The sequence below is a fragment of the Ipomoea nil genome, unplaced genomic scaffold, assembly GCF_001879475.1.
Source record: "Ipomoea nil cultivar Tokyo-kokei standard unplaced genomic scaffold, Asagao_1.1 scaffold3069, whole genome shotgun sequence".
Classification (NCBI taxonomy): Eukaryota; Viridiplantae; Streptophyta; class Magnoliopsida; order Solanales; family Convolvulaceae; genus Ipomoea; species Ipomoea nil.
The window spans coordinates 4,070,707-4,087,415 of NW_017619497.1; the positions used below are offsets into that span (position 1 = coordinate 4,070,707).

At 33.7% G+C, this 16,709-nt stretch overlaps 1 protein-coding gene and 1 long non-coding RNA gene across 4 annotated transcripts; one reads left to right on the forward strand and one right to left on the reverse strand.

The window, feature by feature from the left end:
* Nucleotides 1-5,702: 5,702 nt before the first annotated feature.
* Nucleotides 5,703-12,196, forward strand: LOC109165509 (titin homolog). Of its 3 annotated transcripts, none has more exons than XM_019314310.1 (5): nucleotides 5,703-6,852; nucleotides 8,008-9,142; nucleotides 9,609-10,989; nucleotides 11,080-11,157; nucleotides 11,478-12,196. In XM_019314310.1, exons 1-5 carry the CDS (start codon nucleotides 6,147-6,149, stop codon nucleotides 12,096-12,098), a joined length of 3,921 nt encoding a protein of 1,306 aa, XP_019169855.1. In that variant the 5' UTR covers nucleotides 5,703-6,146; the 3' UTR covers nucleotides 12,099-12,196. The 3 variants fall into 3 exon arrangements, with proteins under 3 accessions (XP_019169855.1, XP_019169856.1, XP_019169857.1); XM_019314311.1 differs by having other exon boundaries at nucleotides 5,704-6,852; nucleotides 11,083-11,157; XM_019314312.1 differs by having other exon boundaries at nucleotides 6,774-6,857.
* Nucleotides 12,043-12,469, reverse strand: LOC109165510. Its single transcript, XR_002051556.1, has 2 exons — nucleotides 12,316-12,469; nucleotides 12,043-12,147 (listed from the first exon to the last, which is right to left on the reverse strand). It is a non-coding gene; the product is annotated as an uncharacterized LOC109165510 (long non-coding RNA).
* Between the last annotated feature and the right edge of the window lie 4,240 nt (nucleotides 12,470-16,709).

Below are 16,709 nucleotides of genomic sequence, written 5' to 3' on the forward strand. Positions count from 1 at the left end.
ACCCCTCCTTCTCCACACCTTGACAGCAACCTGGTAGCTTCTCCTCTCCTCATCAACACCTTCAGTCTCACCCCTCCGCCGTCGCCGCCGCCGCCGCCGCTGCGGCGGCGGTCTGAACCGTCTTCTGGATCTGCGCTTTGCTGTTCTGATGGCTTCAAATCAAATTTGACTTGCTTCTTAGCTTTCCTACAGTGTGGCGGCGGCGGCTTCTTGTCTAGCTCATCTCTAAACACACAACTAGAAATTTGAGGAACAGTTTTGGGTTTTCTTGATTTGTGTGGTTTGAAGAAGGAACCCAGGGTTTCCAACATTTTTTTTGTTTTTTTTTTTGTTTTTTGTTTTTTTTTTTTTGTAATTCTTACGTTTGAAGACTGATCGAAGAGAAATGATAACAAATTAAAAGGATGAAGTGAAGTGATGATGAGAAGCTAAAAGGACGTCTGAGCCTCTGAGGAAGCAGAAGGGGGCAATCCATGTTTATATAGATGCCGGCCGGATTGGAGGAAGCATAAATTTTGGCCATAATTAATAATTAATAATAATAATAATAATAATAATAATAATAATAATAATAATAATAAAAGAAGGGAAGAAAAGTAAACTAATAGTCCCATATGATTGATGTGATTGGAAAACGTTATGTGTACGATCTATTAATTTTTACAACTTGTGAAAAAATCTAGATAAAACTCATAAGTTTATTTTTAAAATGTTATTTTTAATGAAATTTCAAAAAGAATTTTAAAAAATATAGTTTAAAAAAGATTTTATAGAGTTAACGTATCATTTCTCAAACCTATAATAAATACACTAATAATTAAGCGTGGGAGAAGGATTAAGACTCAAGAGATGAACATTCAATCAACGTAGGAGAATGATCAATCATAATTATACTATGGATCAGGAACCTGGTCTTAAATGACGTAATTTTGAATTTTAATTTTGACAGCAATTGTTTGTTATTCAGTTCACATTATTTTTTTTTCTTCTTCTGAAGCATGTTTATGTATCTTGTGTTATGCGTTCATGTGTCTCATGTTATGCAATTTTATACCTTAGCATATGAATTATGTAACTGAAATACACTAAATATAACATGCGCTTTTGTGTGTTATGCTATGCGTTGCAGTGTCTTATGTTATGCGTTTTTGTGTCTTATGTTATGAAATTATGTACCTTAAGAATATTGTTATGTACTTGAACTAAAGTAAATATAAAACATGCATGTGTATGTGTCTTGTGTTATGCGTTTCTGTGTCTCATGTTATGTAATTAGGTATCTTAAGCGTATAGATTATGTACCTGAAATAGATTAGTAGTTGTGTAACACACAACATATTTTTACGAATTTATGTTTTGTATTATGAAAGTATGTGCCTATAGGACATATGTTATCTACATAAATCAAAATTGAGAATAAGTAAATATATAACATGTGTATACGTCTTGTGTTGTAAGTTTTTGTGTCTCATGTTATACAAATTTTACCTTAAAATTATTGATTCTGTACCTAGAATAAATTAAAACTTGTGTTGAAACATGAGAAACAAGAAATTACATAATCTGTTAAAACTTAAATATCAAAACAACGATTTTCAAAAAAAAAAAAATCAAAACGGACAAGTAGCTCAAGTGGCAAATGAGCTCTTTAAAATTTTTTAATGTTTGAAAAAAAAAAATGGACAATATAGCATAGTTTATACAATTTTTTTTGAAATAATCATGATTCTTTACTAGAATAAGCCCTCCACCACCGGGGTTTAAAACATATGACCATCAATTTGAAATGGTAACCGATATGTCATTACACCACATGGTAGTTTATACAATTTAAATAAACATTAATTCAAAATTCTTAAATTAATAATGAGTTTAAATAATCCAGAATAAAATTAGTACAAATTAAAATTAAAAAATTCAAATAGATTTTTGTTTTATATTGTTAATAATCTTGGCCGGTCTCTTCCTTTGTAAAAAAATAATCTTGGCCGGTCTCTAAATTAATAGCCTACCCCATCATAAAGCGCAAATTATGCCATGGAATCGTGTTCACCGAGAATGGTGAACACAAGACAAAACGACGTCGTTTTTAGGCAAAAAAAAAAAAAAAAAATCGCGGATGTGGAGTTAACGGCGCGCGTTTGATCAAATTATGAATTTTCTGTTATGAGATTATGAATTTTATGAAAATTCATAATCTCATAACAGAAAATTCATAATCGCATAACAGAAAATTCATAATCTCACAACTGAAAATTCATAATCTCATAACAGAAAATTCATAATCTTATAACAGAAAATTCATAATCTTATAACAGAAAATTCATAATCTCATGGTTCCAAAGTGAATGTGTAGGCATGGTTCCAAAGTGAATGTGCAGGCATGGATTCATAATTTATGAATGTCCGTGATTTCGGACGGGAATATGTAGGCATGGTTCCAAAGTGAATGTGCAGGCATGAATTCATAATTTATGAATGTCCGAAATTATGAATATAATGAAAATTCATAATCTCATAACAGAAAATTCATAATCGCATAACAGAAAATTCATAATCTCATAACTGAAAATTCATAATCTCATAACAGAAAATTCATAATCTTATAACAGAAAATTCATAATCTCATGGTTCCAAAGTGAATGTGTAGGCATGGTTCCAAAGTGAATGTGCAGGCATGGATTCATAATTTATGAATGTCCGTGATTTCGGACGGGAATGTGTAGGCATGGTTCCAAAGTGAATGTGCAAGCATGAATTCATAATTTATGAATGTCCGAAATCTTTGTTCACCTCAAATTAAAGTGAAACCGCAAAATGTGAAAATAAAGAAGAAAAGTCATGCAATTAATTAAGAAAAAAAAAAAAAAAAGATAACGGTGTACTAACACCGTTGGAACCGTGTTCACCATGAATGGTGAACACGGTTCCATGGCATAACGTCCCATCATAAACCAATAGTTATGTTGTGCAACCGTGTGCACCATGTAAAACGACGTCGTTTTGACTAAAAATGCGTGTTCCATTAAAAAAATAAAATCAGTTTTGATTCTCCTCAAGAGTATTATGTTGTTCATTCATTGTGGATTTTTAGTCCATTCATTGTGGATATTTAGTTTATTGATTGTGGATATTTAGTTTATTGATTGTGGATATTTAGTTCATTCATTGTGGATATTTAGTTCATTCATTCTGAATTTTGTGTTATTCATTCACTGTGGATATATAGTTATAAATTTGTGGATATATAGTTATGAATTTGTGGATATATATCTATGGATTTGTGGATATATAATTCAAATTATGCACACAAAATACTATTGTCAGGAATCGAACATGTGATTTTTTTTTCTTTAAATGGAACGTGTGTTTTTAGTCAAAACGACGTCATTTTTACAACCGTGTGCACCCTGTACACAGCATAATTTGCGATCATAAACGGGCTAGGCAATATAACTTGGTTTCCTTTGATTTCCATATTTTAGCTTTGTAGTTAATGAATCATTACTCCTTGTTGAGCTAAAGAAGTCGTCACCATACAGAACAAGAAAAGCCCAACCCATTACATACTTAGAAACATCAAGACATTAAAATTGATGGTAGACAAAGATCCAATAACGGTTGTTGAAGACCTCACTTGTCATTATTTATTTGTTTTTTCAACTAATCCCAAATAAGTTCATAACTTTTGTGTTGTTAATAGTCGCATGGTGCAGTGTTCAAATCCTACCAAGAAAAGAGAAAATGAGATACGAAGTATAAATTTGATCTTATTGTGTTAGAAGTATTTGTGGCTCACTTTAGACAAATCTCGAGATTTATATCTTCCACTGATTTTAATGACAAAAATATAACCATTATTCTAGCTCATAAATTACATTATCTTACTCCATAATATTCATTATTATAACATGTGGGCGGAGCAAGGAACTTGGAGCATAACATTTCTTGCATTTGAGAAGTATTTTTAATTTTAGACTCAAAACAAATATATTGCTTAGTCGTCATTAGGGATTTGGGGCAAAACATCTCGTACAATGCATACCAAGAACCTTGTGATCTAATGATATCAAGTTGAACTCACATATAGAAAGTTGTGAGTTCGAGTCTCAATTGAAGGCTTGAAGCTCTATTGAACTCTCTAAACAGTAGTTACGAACAAATAGTTCCCTTTATTTGTATTGCTAAAGAGGGCTAAGCCCAACCTGTCACATAACAAAGGTGAGGTGGGCTTGAAATTCTGAGCGGTATAAATTTATAACGCTTAAACCCTAATTTAAAAACAAATCATAATGCGTATTTAGCATTAGCTATGATAATTGCGGGGCGCCACAACACTAATTACAATAATAGTGTCACGACTTGTCGTAAGCCATCCACTGGTTTATCAAATACTCCGTACTTGGTGAATGACATGCGTGAGATTGTGAATACAGATTTTTTGAAATTTTGACGGTTCAGCTCGTAGAGTCATTAGAGAGACAACTAGTCAGGGTCACCCCCTCTTACTTCCTACCAAAAAAAGGGTCATTCCCTCTTACCTCAATACTCCGTACTTGGTGAATGACACGCGTGAGATTGTGAATGAAGATTTTTTGGGATATCGACGGTTCAGCTCGTAGAGTCGTTAGAGACAACTAGTCAGGGTCACCCCCTCTTATCTCAATCTCATCAATCCAAAAACTTACCAAAAATTGTGAAATAGACTCCAACTAAATATAATGTCTAGTCGTTAAACATGACATTTTTTACAACACACGTGCCCCTGACTAGTACGGAGTATTATATTAAACTTGCTCATGACATGCGTTTCTAGTTTCCTCTATCAATACTATCAAAATGGACTAAGCCCATCCTACCACATAATAAAAATAACGTTGATTAAAAGTTTAATAATACACCATATATTTTTTAAAAATTATAAATTTATAACTCTTAAACCCTAATCCTTAAAAATATCATAATTTGGGTGTAGTACTAATTGTAGCAGTTTAACGTTTATGAATGTCAAAGACCTTGTTGTCAATCAGTATAACTGTGACTCTCCAAAATGGAAGGTCACAAGCATGATTGAAAAAATCGATAGACGCTCATCGGACACTTGGAGGGTGTCTGGGCGGCGATTAATCGGTGCCTAGGCGTCTATGTATTTTTTATTATATTTTTTTATTTTTTTAAAAATTTGTTTATTTTTTTTTAAATTTTAAAGACTTGATAATTATAAAATATTTAATATTTAATAGTTAATACTAAAATATTAAATATTAACCTAAAAAATCTAGATTTTGAACAATTTTGGGTTATTTCGCTCAAAACGATATCATTTTAGGTGAAATAACCCATTTAAAAAAGAATAGAGCAATAGCTAATCGATTGACTTGGTGACTTAGCCTAAGATGCCTAGGCGGCGCTTAAGCGGTTTAGTTGGTCGCCTAAAACACTGATTATGATGATACACTAGCGCCGATTAAGTTGTGTCTAGGTGAAATTTTTGCACTAGTCACATGAGTACCCCAATAGGAAATAGTACTCAAACAAAAATCTGAATGAATTATTTCATGACAAATATTTTTATTTTAGGAATTTCTATCCAAAAACACGTGTCAAAGAAGGCAACCCCCGTAAATAGGGGCATCTCTGAGGGGTAATTGGGTCATTGGAGTCCAATTATCCGCGATACCCCAATACGAATCACATTTTAATTTGGCAAAAGCAGCAACACAACAAGAAGCCTTCGCCTCCGATCTCTCCCTCACCCGCTGCCGGTGTCAACATATATGTTCAGATTCCTATCGTCACTTTTTCTCCCAATTTTCATTTCTGTATCAATCTTTACTGTCCTTCTTCTCTCCGTCCACTTCTCCGTCTGTGTATACACCTACTCTCTCTGTATCCGCAATCGGCCTGTATCTGCCTGTCGCCGCAACCCAGCAATTTGAAAGGTCAAATCCGTTTTCCGGCAAGTCAACCGGCGAGGAATCTTCGGTTCCGATTTGCATTTTGCTGGAGTGGTGTATTGGGACGGAATCTGGATGGTTGTGGCGGTTATGCTGGTGGTAGCGGATAGGACCTAGGGTTTGGGCGGAATAAAAAAAGTTTTAAGGTTTTAAGGTGTTTAGGGAAATTTTTTTAGTGAAATTACAGTTATGCCTCGGAGTTCTAAGAGTAAATCGCATAAGCCGAGTAAGCATTCGAAGGAGGCGAGGGAGTACTCCGACTCGGAGGAGGATGTGAAGATGAAGGAGAGTTCGTCTAGGGTTTCTAAGGATTTGGCTTCTGGTGAGAAGCGGAAGCTTTCGTCGCAGTCGAGAGAGGGGAGAGAGAGCAAAGATCTGAGTGGTTATGGGAATGGGGATGCTCCGGAGGAGTACCTTTCGACGAAGCGGCGGAAGGAGAAGGGCGAAGGAAGTGGTGGCGGTGATAGGTGGAATGGCGGTGTGGATGAGAGTGGCGATGGTCGGCATGCAGCGGAGAAAGAGAGCAAGGCAGGAAGTTCAAAAACTGATCAAGAGAAGGGATTGAAGCAGAAGGAAGCAAAAGGTTATGGTGATTCGAAGAGTAAAAGTAGTAAAAGGCATGAGAGTGGCGGTGGAAGTGAGATTGTACTGTCTGGAGTGGAGAAAGAAGAGGCTAAGAGTGGCAAGGGTGAGTCTAAGAAGAAATCAGAAACTGATTCCGTTCGGAAAGAGGGCAAGGATTTGAAGGAAAAGGAGCATGGATCAGAAAGGGAGAGGAAGCAGGATAGTAAACGTGAAACTGAAGTAAGAGGCTACAGTGGAGACACAGAAAAGAAGATATGGTCTCAGTCAGGAGATGAGGAGAAGCAGAGCAAGCGCAGTAAAGAAAATACTGGTAAGGTAACTTTTTGCTGTGGTATATGTGGCTGTAAGCTTTCGATTGGCATTACATCATTATTCTTTCAACCCTTTAGTTAATAGAAGATTTAATGTAGCTAACAAATTTGTGTTTGGGAAGTTATATTCCATGCTTGAATACTTCCATATAAAATTTCATGCTCCTTGAAATGATAGGGTTACCCATTTCAACATTAAATGGTCTTCATTGTTGTATGCTTTGCTTAGTTGTGAGTTTAAATTCAATGCAGGACAGGATCGAATTCGTTTATTGCTATTTGAGTTTTTCATGTTAACAAGGATGAATGAGGTGAAAGTAGTATGCTTCCTTCTATTTCTAATGAGGTTTTTGGTTAAATATGAGATGCTTCAAAGTGGCTTTGGTAAGTGAAATATTTGGAAGGTTGGATGAACTCGATGGGGATGGGCAGGCTTGGTGTTTGTTTGTTCCAATGCCCTTTTTGTATGAGGAGATTGTTTCTAGGCAATGTAAATGACATGCATATGACACTAATGAATTTTTTGATCTGGAAGGAAATGGATATAATGTTGACATCTGTTATACATTTTGTACAATGTGAGCTTTATTTGGAAACATTTCTGTTTGGTATTCTGGTGCAACTCTTATTGGGGGGCCGAGTGGTTGTGGTGATGGGTGGTATAAAGAATGATAGGTTCTGTTTATCCTCCCCTTTTGGAGTTTTCTTTGGGATTCAATTTCGAAGTTCATTCTCAACTATGTATTCCAGAGACTCCAATGATATCCTCTCGACATCTTTGATTGGCAAGTTTATATCAGGATGCATATTTTTTCACTAAATAGAATTAGTTACTTACAAACTGCAATTTATTCTAGTGACAAACATACCTGCTTCTTGTCATTTCGTAATGGCCTTGTATTCTTGTCAAATGTGAGATCTTTTTCAAGTAACCATATAGTAATTGGTTAATTTGTTTAGACTGCATTCTACATAATACTATTCGATCAGTTTTTTGGGACTGCAAGTTGCTGTTTAGATTATGGTATTAAATTAAAACTTTAAAATTTTGGATTAAATTATTTGATTACTTTTTTTTCCATACTAATTTGCCTTATCCTTTTAGAAATTGATGAATAGGTCTTTTCATTCTTGTATATTCATATTTGTTGCAGATCGATCAATACGGAGTGAGGTGCGCAATTCTGATCAAGATAGAGATGCTGAGAAAAAGATGCGGAAGAGAAGGGATGGTTCTGGTGATCGAGATAAGTACGAAGATGATATACTTGAAAGTGATGAGAAGCGGTTGCCTTCAAGAGGTGGTGACCGCAGTAAAGATGAAAGATACAGAGATGCAAAGTATAAAGATGGTGGCTATGGAGATAAGTATCGGGAAGATGGTGATAGAGATGAGAGGCACAAGGAAGAGAAGTATGAAGCTGAGAAAGACAGGAGACGGCGTGAAGATAAATACCGTGGTGATGGTTACGGTAGAGATAACAGGCGGAGAGATGATAAGTACAGTGAAGATGGTGACAGAGACAACAGATATAGGGAAGATAAATATTACCAGCATGAAGATAGAGATAACAGACACAAGGAGTACCGAGAAGAAGTAGAGCGAGATAGTAGGCATCGAGATGACAAGTATCGTGAAGATAGTGAGAGGGATGACAGGCTTCGAGATGATAAATATCTAGACGATGGAGACAAGGATGTTAAGCGTCGTGAAGATAGATATCGTGAAGAAGGTGAGAAGGATGATAGGCAGAGGGACAATAAGTATAGAGAAGATGGTGAAAGAGATAATAGGCGCAAGGAAGAGAAACATCGAGACGATTTTGAAAGAGATGGTAGACACCGTGATGGGAAGCATGGAGAAGAATCTGATAGAGAGAAAAGGCCGAGGGATACAAAGTACACAGATGATCACAACCAAAGAGACCGCTCAGGAGATAGATCTGATTCTAAGCGTTTGAAGGATGAGAGTCATGCTGCAGATATTCATTCTAGGAAAGGAGGCATACGTGAGAACAGCCCCAATTATGATGATCGGGCATCTAGGTACAAAGATGACCAGGGAAGGAGAAGAACTGATGATAAGGAGGATCGCACCGACATTAGATTTCAAAGTTCCAAAGATCAATATGATGCTGAGAAGCGGTCTGGAACTGTTCCTAGAGTGGACTCAATTGCTGACCGAGGGAAATCTTCCTCAAGGAATACTGATTTAGAGAGAAGTTCAAACCATAACAGAAGAAGAAGTTCACCTAGTACTGGCCCTTACACCACAAGAGACCATTTCAGGTATGTATGACAGTTTGGCTACTAGATCTACTCATATATTTGTATATCTAGTCTAGTTTTATGTTTAGATGTACTTCTCTAGACAGATGCTACAAGCCTACAATCCTTTCAATGTTGGGGCCAATTTATTTATATTGTTCTTTTGTGTGTGAAATATGGAATGAAATTCCTGCTAATTTATACCGGGTGTATATAGCAGAACATGAACAGAGCCAAGCAATGCATTTGATATGGCTAATTTTAGACAACCTGTTTTTATTTTATGTTGGGGGCATGGATATTGAAGATGAGAAGGGAAAATTGGTCTTAGCTGTAGTTCTTGGGCTTCTAATTAATTTATTTGTAATCAACTAAATACATACTAGCTTGTCAGAAATGATTCTAATGGTGAATTTAGTAGTTGTTGAATATGATTGATAAAATGACTTAACCAATTATATTTATGCCCACCCTTGTTTCCTCCCAGGCAATCGAAGCAAGAAGATTCAAAGTATAGGGACCATGCTTATGATGAAAGAGGTCGGCGCAATAGAGATTATTCTGGATCTGTTGGAGCAATGGATAAAATATCTTCAACTCGATCTGCAGAGAAAATTATTCAAAAGGATGACGGCTATGTAGGGGATGGTTCAGCTGAATGGCGTCTGAAATCTGATTCCCGCACCACTTCACTGCAGGTGGTGGATAAATCCCCTTCATCAACAAGCAATGATCGTAGGCATCTAAGTAGATCTGAAGTTAAGCGGAGTCTTGATGCTGAAGATTTAGCGCTGAGAAGTGGCTCAAAGGATTTCTCTGGCAAGGAAGGCAGAGGAAATCGTGATATAGAGATGCTTGGAGGAGATGAGCTTTCCCATGCTGATGGGGACACTTTATCTGTTTCTTCCCCTTTTGCCAGAGGCAGCCATTTATCAGGCAGCACAAGGTCACTGTTGCCTCCCCCTCTCCCTTTTAGACCAGGTGTTGATAGTCCTTCAGTGTTAGGCTCTTCTGAAGATGATTGCAGAGGCAAGCCAGGCAGCCGTCATAGAAGGGGTAGTGAGTCAAATGTTGGACGATTCCAAGGAAATTCTTGGAGAGGGGTCCCAAATTGGCCTTCCCCTGTTGCTAATGGTTTCATCTTTCAACATGGTCCAGCTCATGTCAGTTTCCCACCCGTGATGCAACAGTTTCCTGCCCCACCAATGTTTGGTGTCAGGCCATCAATGGAATTGAATCACCCTGGACTGCCTTACCATATTCCGGATGCTGATAGGTTTTCTAGCCACGGTCGTCCTCTTGGGTGGCGAACTCCAATGGACAGTTCTTGTGCTCCATTTCATACTTGGGATTCTAATAGTGCTGTCCTTGGTGACGAAGCTAACCTGTATGGGAGGCCAGAATGGGACCAGTATAGGAACATGCCAATGAATCGGAGCTGGGACACTAGTGATATGTGGAAGGGGCCAAACAGGAGTGCTAGTGTGGAGTTGCCATCGGCTTCCCACAAAGAGGCTCATTCAGCACAGGGCCCAGGAGATGAATCTTTGACTGGCCAATCAGCTCAACAAGCTCAGAGTGAGCAAAGGCATGCTGATCTTGAGGCTGAGAGCAAGGCTATTAGTCAGTCAAGTGATGCTGTTGAGAAGAATACATCAGAAGATTTGAAAATTATACCTGAAGAACCATGTAGTGATTCGAAGTTGTCAAAAAAGGAGGACACCTGTCTTTACCGTGTTTACCTCTCCAAACTTGAGATTTCTGCGGATCTTACTGAACCTGATTTGTATGAACAATGCACAAGCCTTTTACTTCCAGATCAAAACATGGTTGCTGATATTGATGATTCCAAAATATTGTATCTGGAGGTAAGAGGACGACAGTCGACACATACATCATCATTTCTTGTTCAATTATAGTTTAGATGTTGTATTTATTTCATTTTTCCCCTTTGTCAGCAGCCTGTAGAAGGTAAGGCGCCAAGCAAATTTTCAAGTACTTCACTTTTTGCAGCTGCAAATGAATCTGTTTTTCAGGTACATTCTTCATTTTACCAGTAATTTTATGTTCATATTCAGGCTTGTGCAACAGTGTTTTTTTTCTTTGTTTCATACATGGTTCTTCTGGTTCCCAGCTATTTGCTCTGGTTTTAACTCCTACAATAAGTTATTAAATTGGTTTGCACTAGCTAGAAATTATTATAAGTTTGATGTTTTTGTTGAAAGGAGATTTAGATTAAGAGTTTTCATTTTCTTATTTAGATTATGATTTAAAAATGAGTCAAACGTCTTGATTTTCTGTTCCTCTAAATGACATGCGATCTGCTTCCTTACATTTTCATGTGATTGAACTGCAGAAAGCCATTTCTCTCTACAAGCAGGAGAGGGAGGATGTTAAAGTGATAAATGGTGAGAGATGCTCAGTTGCAAATATACAAAATGAATCCATTGTAGCACCTGATAAAGGAAAAGTCTTTTCTGAAGATTGTGTGGTTGAGAAGGTGGGTTCAGTCGGTGGACTTGATGCCCAGGAAATGCATCCTAGTTCTCATGATGGTATGCTGCCAGATAGTCCTCAGAAAGTAGAGGGGTCCCCAATATTGACCGATCATCAGATAGATGACCCCATGGTTGAGGACATAGTAGAGAAACCAGAACAACCTATTCCTGCAATGGAAAGAGAAAGCATGGAGATGGATGTGATTTCAAATCTAGCAGAGGAGAATGCTGTTCTGGAGCTGAGCAAGTCTCCTGCAAAAGTTGAAGGATCTTATGAGGCTGTGCCTGATGACTTGACTACAACAAGCAATGCTTTAGACGACAATCACTCTCCCGATGGCAACGGGGAGATGAAGTTGGTTGATGCTAAATGTGGTCCTTTGCTTTGTCCTGATGAGGCTTTTGAGGTAGTGGTGCCTATTGAATCTGGGTCAGTAATCTTAAGTCGGATACATCATTCTCCTGAAAGTACACATTGAGACAATTTATTTTTCCATTTAGTTTTTGGAAATGCATCTATTTGATCCTCTCTGTGCTTGTGGTTTATCATAGCTAATCAATAAAACTGTTGAGCTCTTGCATTGCATTTGATTTATTTTTTCAAAGCATGTGAATAACCAACCACTCTCTGGATTAAGCCAAACTCTGAAAGTGGTGACAACCAGAATCCTCTGTTACTTTGAGTGCGATCATGACTTCTATTCGAATTCAAAATCCCAAAGTATCTATTGAGGCTTCATGAAAATCAGGTATTCATAGCTCTCCTCTTACTTTGCTGCTAAGTTTTAGATAAATGAACTCTCTTTGTGTGTTTTCTGAAGGTGCTGATTTTTATTTTTATTTTTTATTTTTTTTTTCTGTTTGCTAAAGAAAATAAATCTGTTCCAGTTGATATGATTTCTTTTATGCCAAGGATATGATTTCTGTCAAGTGCAGTCAAAATTTTATCATTGACTTGCCTTTTTAGCAAGTGAATGATTGAAGTGTAGGCTATTCTCCTTGCCTTCCTATCTTCAAAAGAAAAAAAAAAGTGTAGGCTATTCTCCTTGTTTTCCTATTTCACTGGTCTAGTCAAGGGATTAAATTAGAGGTCACAGTCATAAAGTACAGTATTTGTTTGGTAAGTACTACTTCCATTTAACAAAACTTGGCTCAAATATTTTCTAATATAATTTTTTTTGGTAATATTTAGTTAAGTTTTAATAGTTTTAATAGATAATAAATTTTGTAGATTTAAAATTGCATAAAAGTGTTATTGAACACACAAAAAAAAGTTGAATTTAAAATTATAAGAATTATAAGAAATGTTTTAAAAAGTTGGTTTAACTAAGGGCATGTTTATAAATTCAGAAAATGACTTATTTCTTTGCACATTACTACTACTACTATTATTATTATTATTATTATTATTATTATTATTATTATTATTATTATTTGTGTATGGTTGAAAGTAAAAAAAAAATATATTTTTTTGGTTGAAAGAAAAAAGAAAAATTCTCATTTTTGATTTGGTTCATTATCTAAAAAATGACATAGAACTTATAATGAAGTTCTATCTTATCAAATATTAATTATCCTTTATATAACAAAGCTATATGGTTTGGAAAATAATTAATGTTACAAATAATGCCACAACATCCTTTATTATATTAAAAAAAAAAGCATAACATTTAAAAAATAAAATAGCAATATATTATATAATCATATAAAAAATATACTTTTGAAAAATAAAATAGCTATATATTATATAATTATATAAAGAATGTGTTCAATTAGAGTTTAAATTTACACATACAAAATTTGAAATTTGCTTTCCAAATGTAATTATCTTAGTTATTATTTGTATTGTGAAAATTATAATATAAATGAAATACAATTAAGAATAAATCATAGTAATTATGTAAATTATCTCTATAAGTTTATCTGAATATGCACATAATTAGAGATTATATTAATCATATAAAATTTTAATTTTAATTTTAATTGTAATTTTGTATTCTATAAAAATAATAAATACTTGACCAATGGAAGCTCAAAAATATTATTATATTAAATAATTTAAAATATTTTAGTTTTTCTATTTTTTATTTATATTTATAATAATATAATTTTTTTCCGTGCATCGCGCGGGTGAATTACTAGTTTTAATAATGATAATAATAATACTTGTAATACACTAAACTTTATAACTATAAATTAGAGTTTGACACAATTAAGTTTAACACTCACATAATCAATAAGCTTTCTTACTCCAATTAGGCAATTAACAAAAATTAGTCTGACAGAAAAAATTTAAAAAATGATTTTTGAAAATCGACTGGAAATGAATAGAAGCATATTTTATTGAGAAAAGTGTCAAATAGGCTTTTAAACTATAGGCAAAAGAGCATTTAGGCCCTTCAATTTTAAAAAGGTGCAATTACCGTCCTTTAACTTGTTATTTTGAGTCAAATAAGTTCAATAATAGATTTTTCACAGGGAATAATCGGTCAAAAAATTTCCAAAACAACCAAAAAAAAAAAAAAAAAAACCTACCGGAGAAAAATGCGACCAGATCAGGTCGCCTTCTCCATAGTCACCAAACGGTTGTCTTCTCTGGTAGTTTTTTTTTTAAAATAAATAAAAATAAAAATTTGTTGTTGCTGGATTTTTGTTGTTGGAAATGTCGTCAGAATTTTTTTGACCGGTTATTTTTGGTGAAAAATTTGTTATTGGACAAGTTGAAGGGTTTAATTGTATCTTTTTAAAGTTGAAGGGCCTTATTGCTCTTTTGCCTATAGTTCAAGCGTCTATTTGACCATTTTTCCTATTTTATTTTATACTTCACAATTCTTTAACAAAGAAAATATTATAATCCAATGAGAGAAGAATAATAAGATAATAAAGTATGAATTTAAATTCTATTTTTGTTGATATGAATAGACTTATTAGGAACTATAATTTCATTCCCACCTAATTCTTACATAATTCCGAAGGTAAGTAAATTTCTTCGTTTGGTTATTGTCATTTTCATGGAAATATTGTCTCCCTTGGTATTTCAACATCATGAATTTTAGGAAAAAATATAAGAACTCTAAGACAAAATTACTCCTCTCTTTTTAACCTAAAATTGATGTTTGACTTCTCTATTTCAATTATAGCGTGTCTTCTTTTTCTACTTTCAACACAAATCGTCAACTTGTATGCCAACTTCAATCAAATATGTTTTCTTAAAACCCCCTTATTTATTTTATTGATTTTGTTATGCAATTCTAAGGTTTGTTTAGAGCATGTTACATAAATTTTCAAAAGTAAAATTTGTATTTGGTCATTTAGAATTTATAATAATAATAATAGTATGATATTTTGGACTTTATAATAATATATAAATGCGAAAGTCCAGTGCACTGAAGGTTTCGAATTTAAAGCTTATAGGATTCACTTTTTACTGCATAGTGTTTAAAATATAATTTTTTAAAAATTATCTAGAAATACACATTACGTTGTTACAAAGTGCGGAGTATAATGTTACAAGTTGCATGATAAAATTGACGATAATTACAAAAGTGACACTGCATTTTCTTTTAAAATTTTGATAAGATCCAATTTGTTTGATTTTTAAGTTTAGTTTAATTTTCTCTGGGAAGTGTGTTTTCATGAGATCCTAGGCCTATATATATACTAGTATTTGTCCCGTGCGATGCACGGAAAATATGTTATAAAAATATACTCTATATGAGGTTTATTCATATATAAAAATTTTTGTTATTTAATAATTATTATGTGTAAATTCCTATGATAAAATTATGAACATAAATATATTTACAATTAAAATAATATTTAAGGTGGGTGATTACTACAAATCTTAAACTATATTAAAAATTTAGTACATAGTATTTAATATTACAAATTTTTAAGAACTTTGTAAACTACAATAGTAATTGAATTACAATTTTAGAGTCACCACAGATCAAAATTTTTAGACCTTTGAGATTTCTAACTCTAGATGTAGCAACATACAATTGACCTTTAAAAACCAAAATCATAATCTTAGTTCGAACATTGATTTTTTCTTCCAATACTATCGAATTAAGTGTGTAATCAATAAAAGTTGAGAACTAATAATTTGAGAATATAATCTTAATGTTACTAAGCCTACTTCACGTCAATTAAGTTGGAGAGTGTTGTTGGATAGTATCCGATGAATCCACGAATAACGCATTTTTGTCTCCGTAGTCCTCAATATGTACATCAACAATCTTAAATATTAGGCCGCCAAGCTATGCCATATATTAATTTCAAACTTATGAACTTTGGGGTTGCATGCAATAAAAAGTATATTTTAAATATACTAAGGGTACATTATATATGTATGTAAGGTACTTTCAATATAAAAATAATGTATTTTTAATATATTAAAAATGTATTTGATATTCATGAAACATACAATTATGTGGACCATCGTTCACACAATAATTTGCGAGTAGAAATTGAAATATAAATAAATAAATAAATAAATAAATAAATATATATATATATATATATATATATATATATATATATATATATATATATATATATATATATATATATATCTACTATCTATCTACTATACTATACTAATAAGAGCCCAAGAGAGTTAGGCCTATAATGGGTAGAAAAAATGGCGGTCAAATTTTTTAATCAAATGAATGGCTCAGATTGATCAGATTTTAATTTTTCCTTTAAGATTTCCTAATTTATCCTTAATGAATATGATTTTCCGTTAACTTTTTCGTTAAATATTAGCTTTTTCGTTAATTTCTGTTAGTTCACCGTTAACTTACTCATTGATTTCAATAAGAAAGGTCTTAGGTTCGAACCTCATCCCAATCAAAGTTGACATAATTAGTACTCTATAAGAAAGGTCTTAGGTTCGAACCCCATCCCAACAAAAAATAATACATATGCATTTCTTTAATTTAGAATTATGTGTCTACAATATCTTTATTCAAAAAAACATTATTCATTATCAATAAATTAAATAAGAGAAATAATTTCATTAGTTATATTTTATTTATTTTTCTCCAATATAAAAATTATTTAAATTCAAATTCATCAATTGATTATAT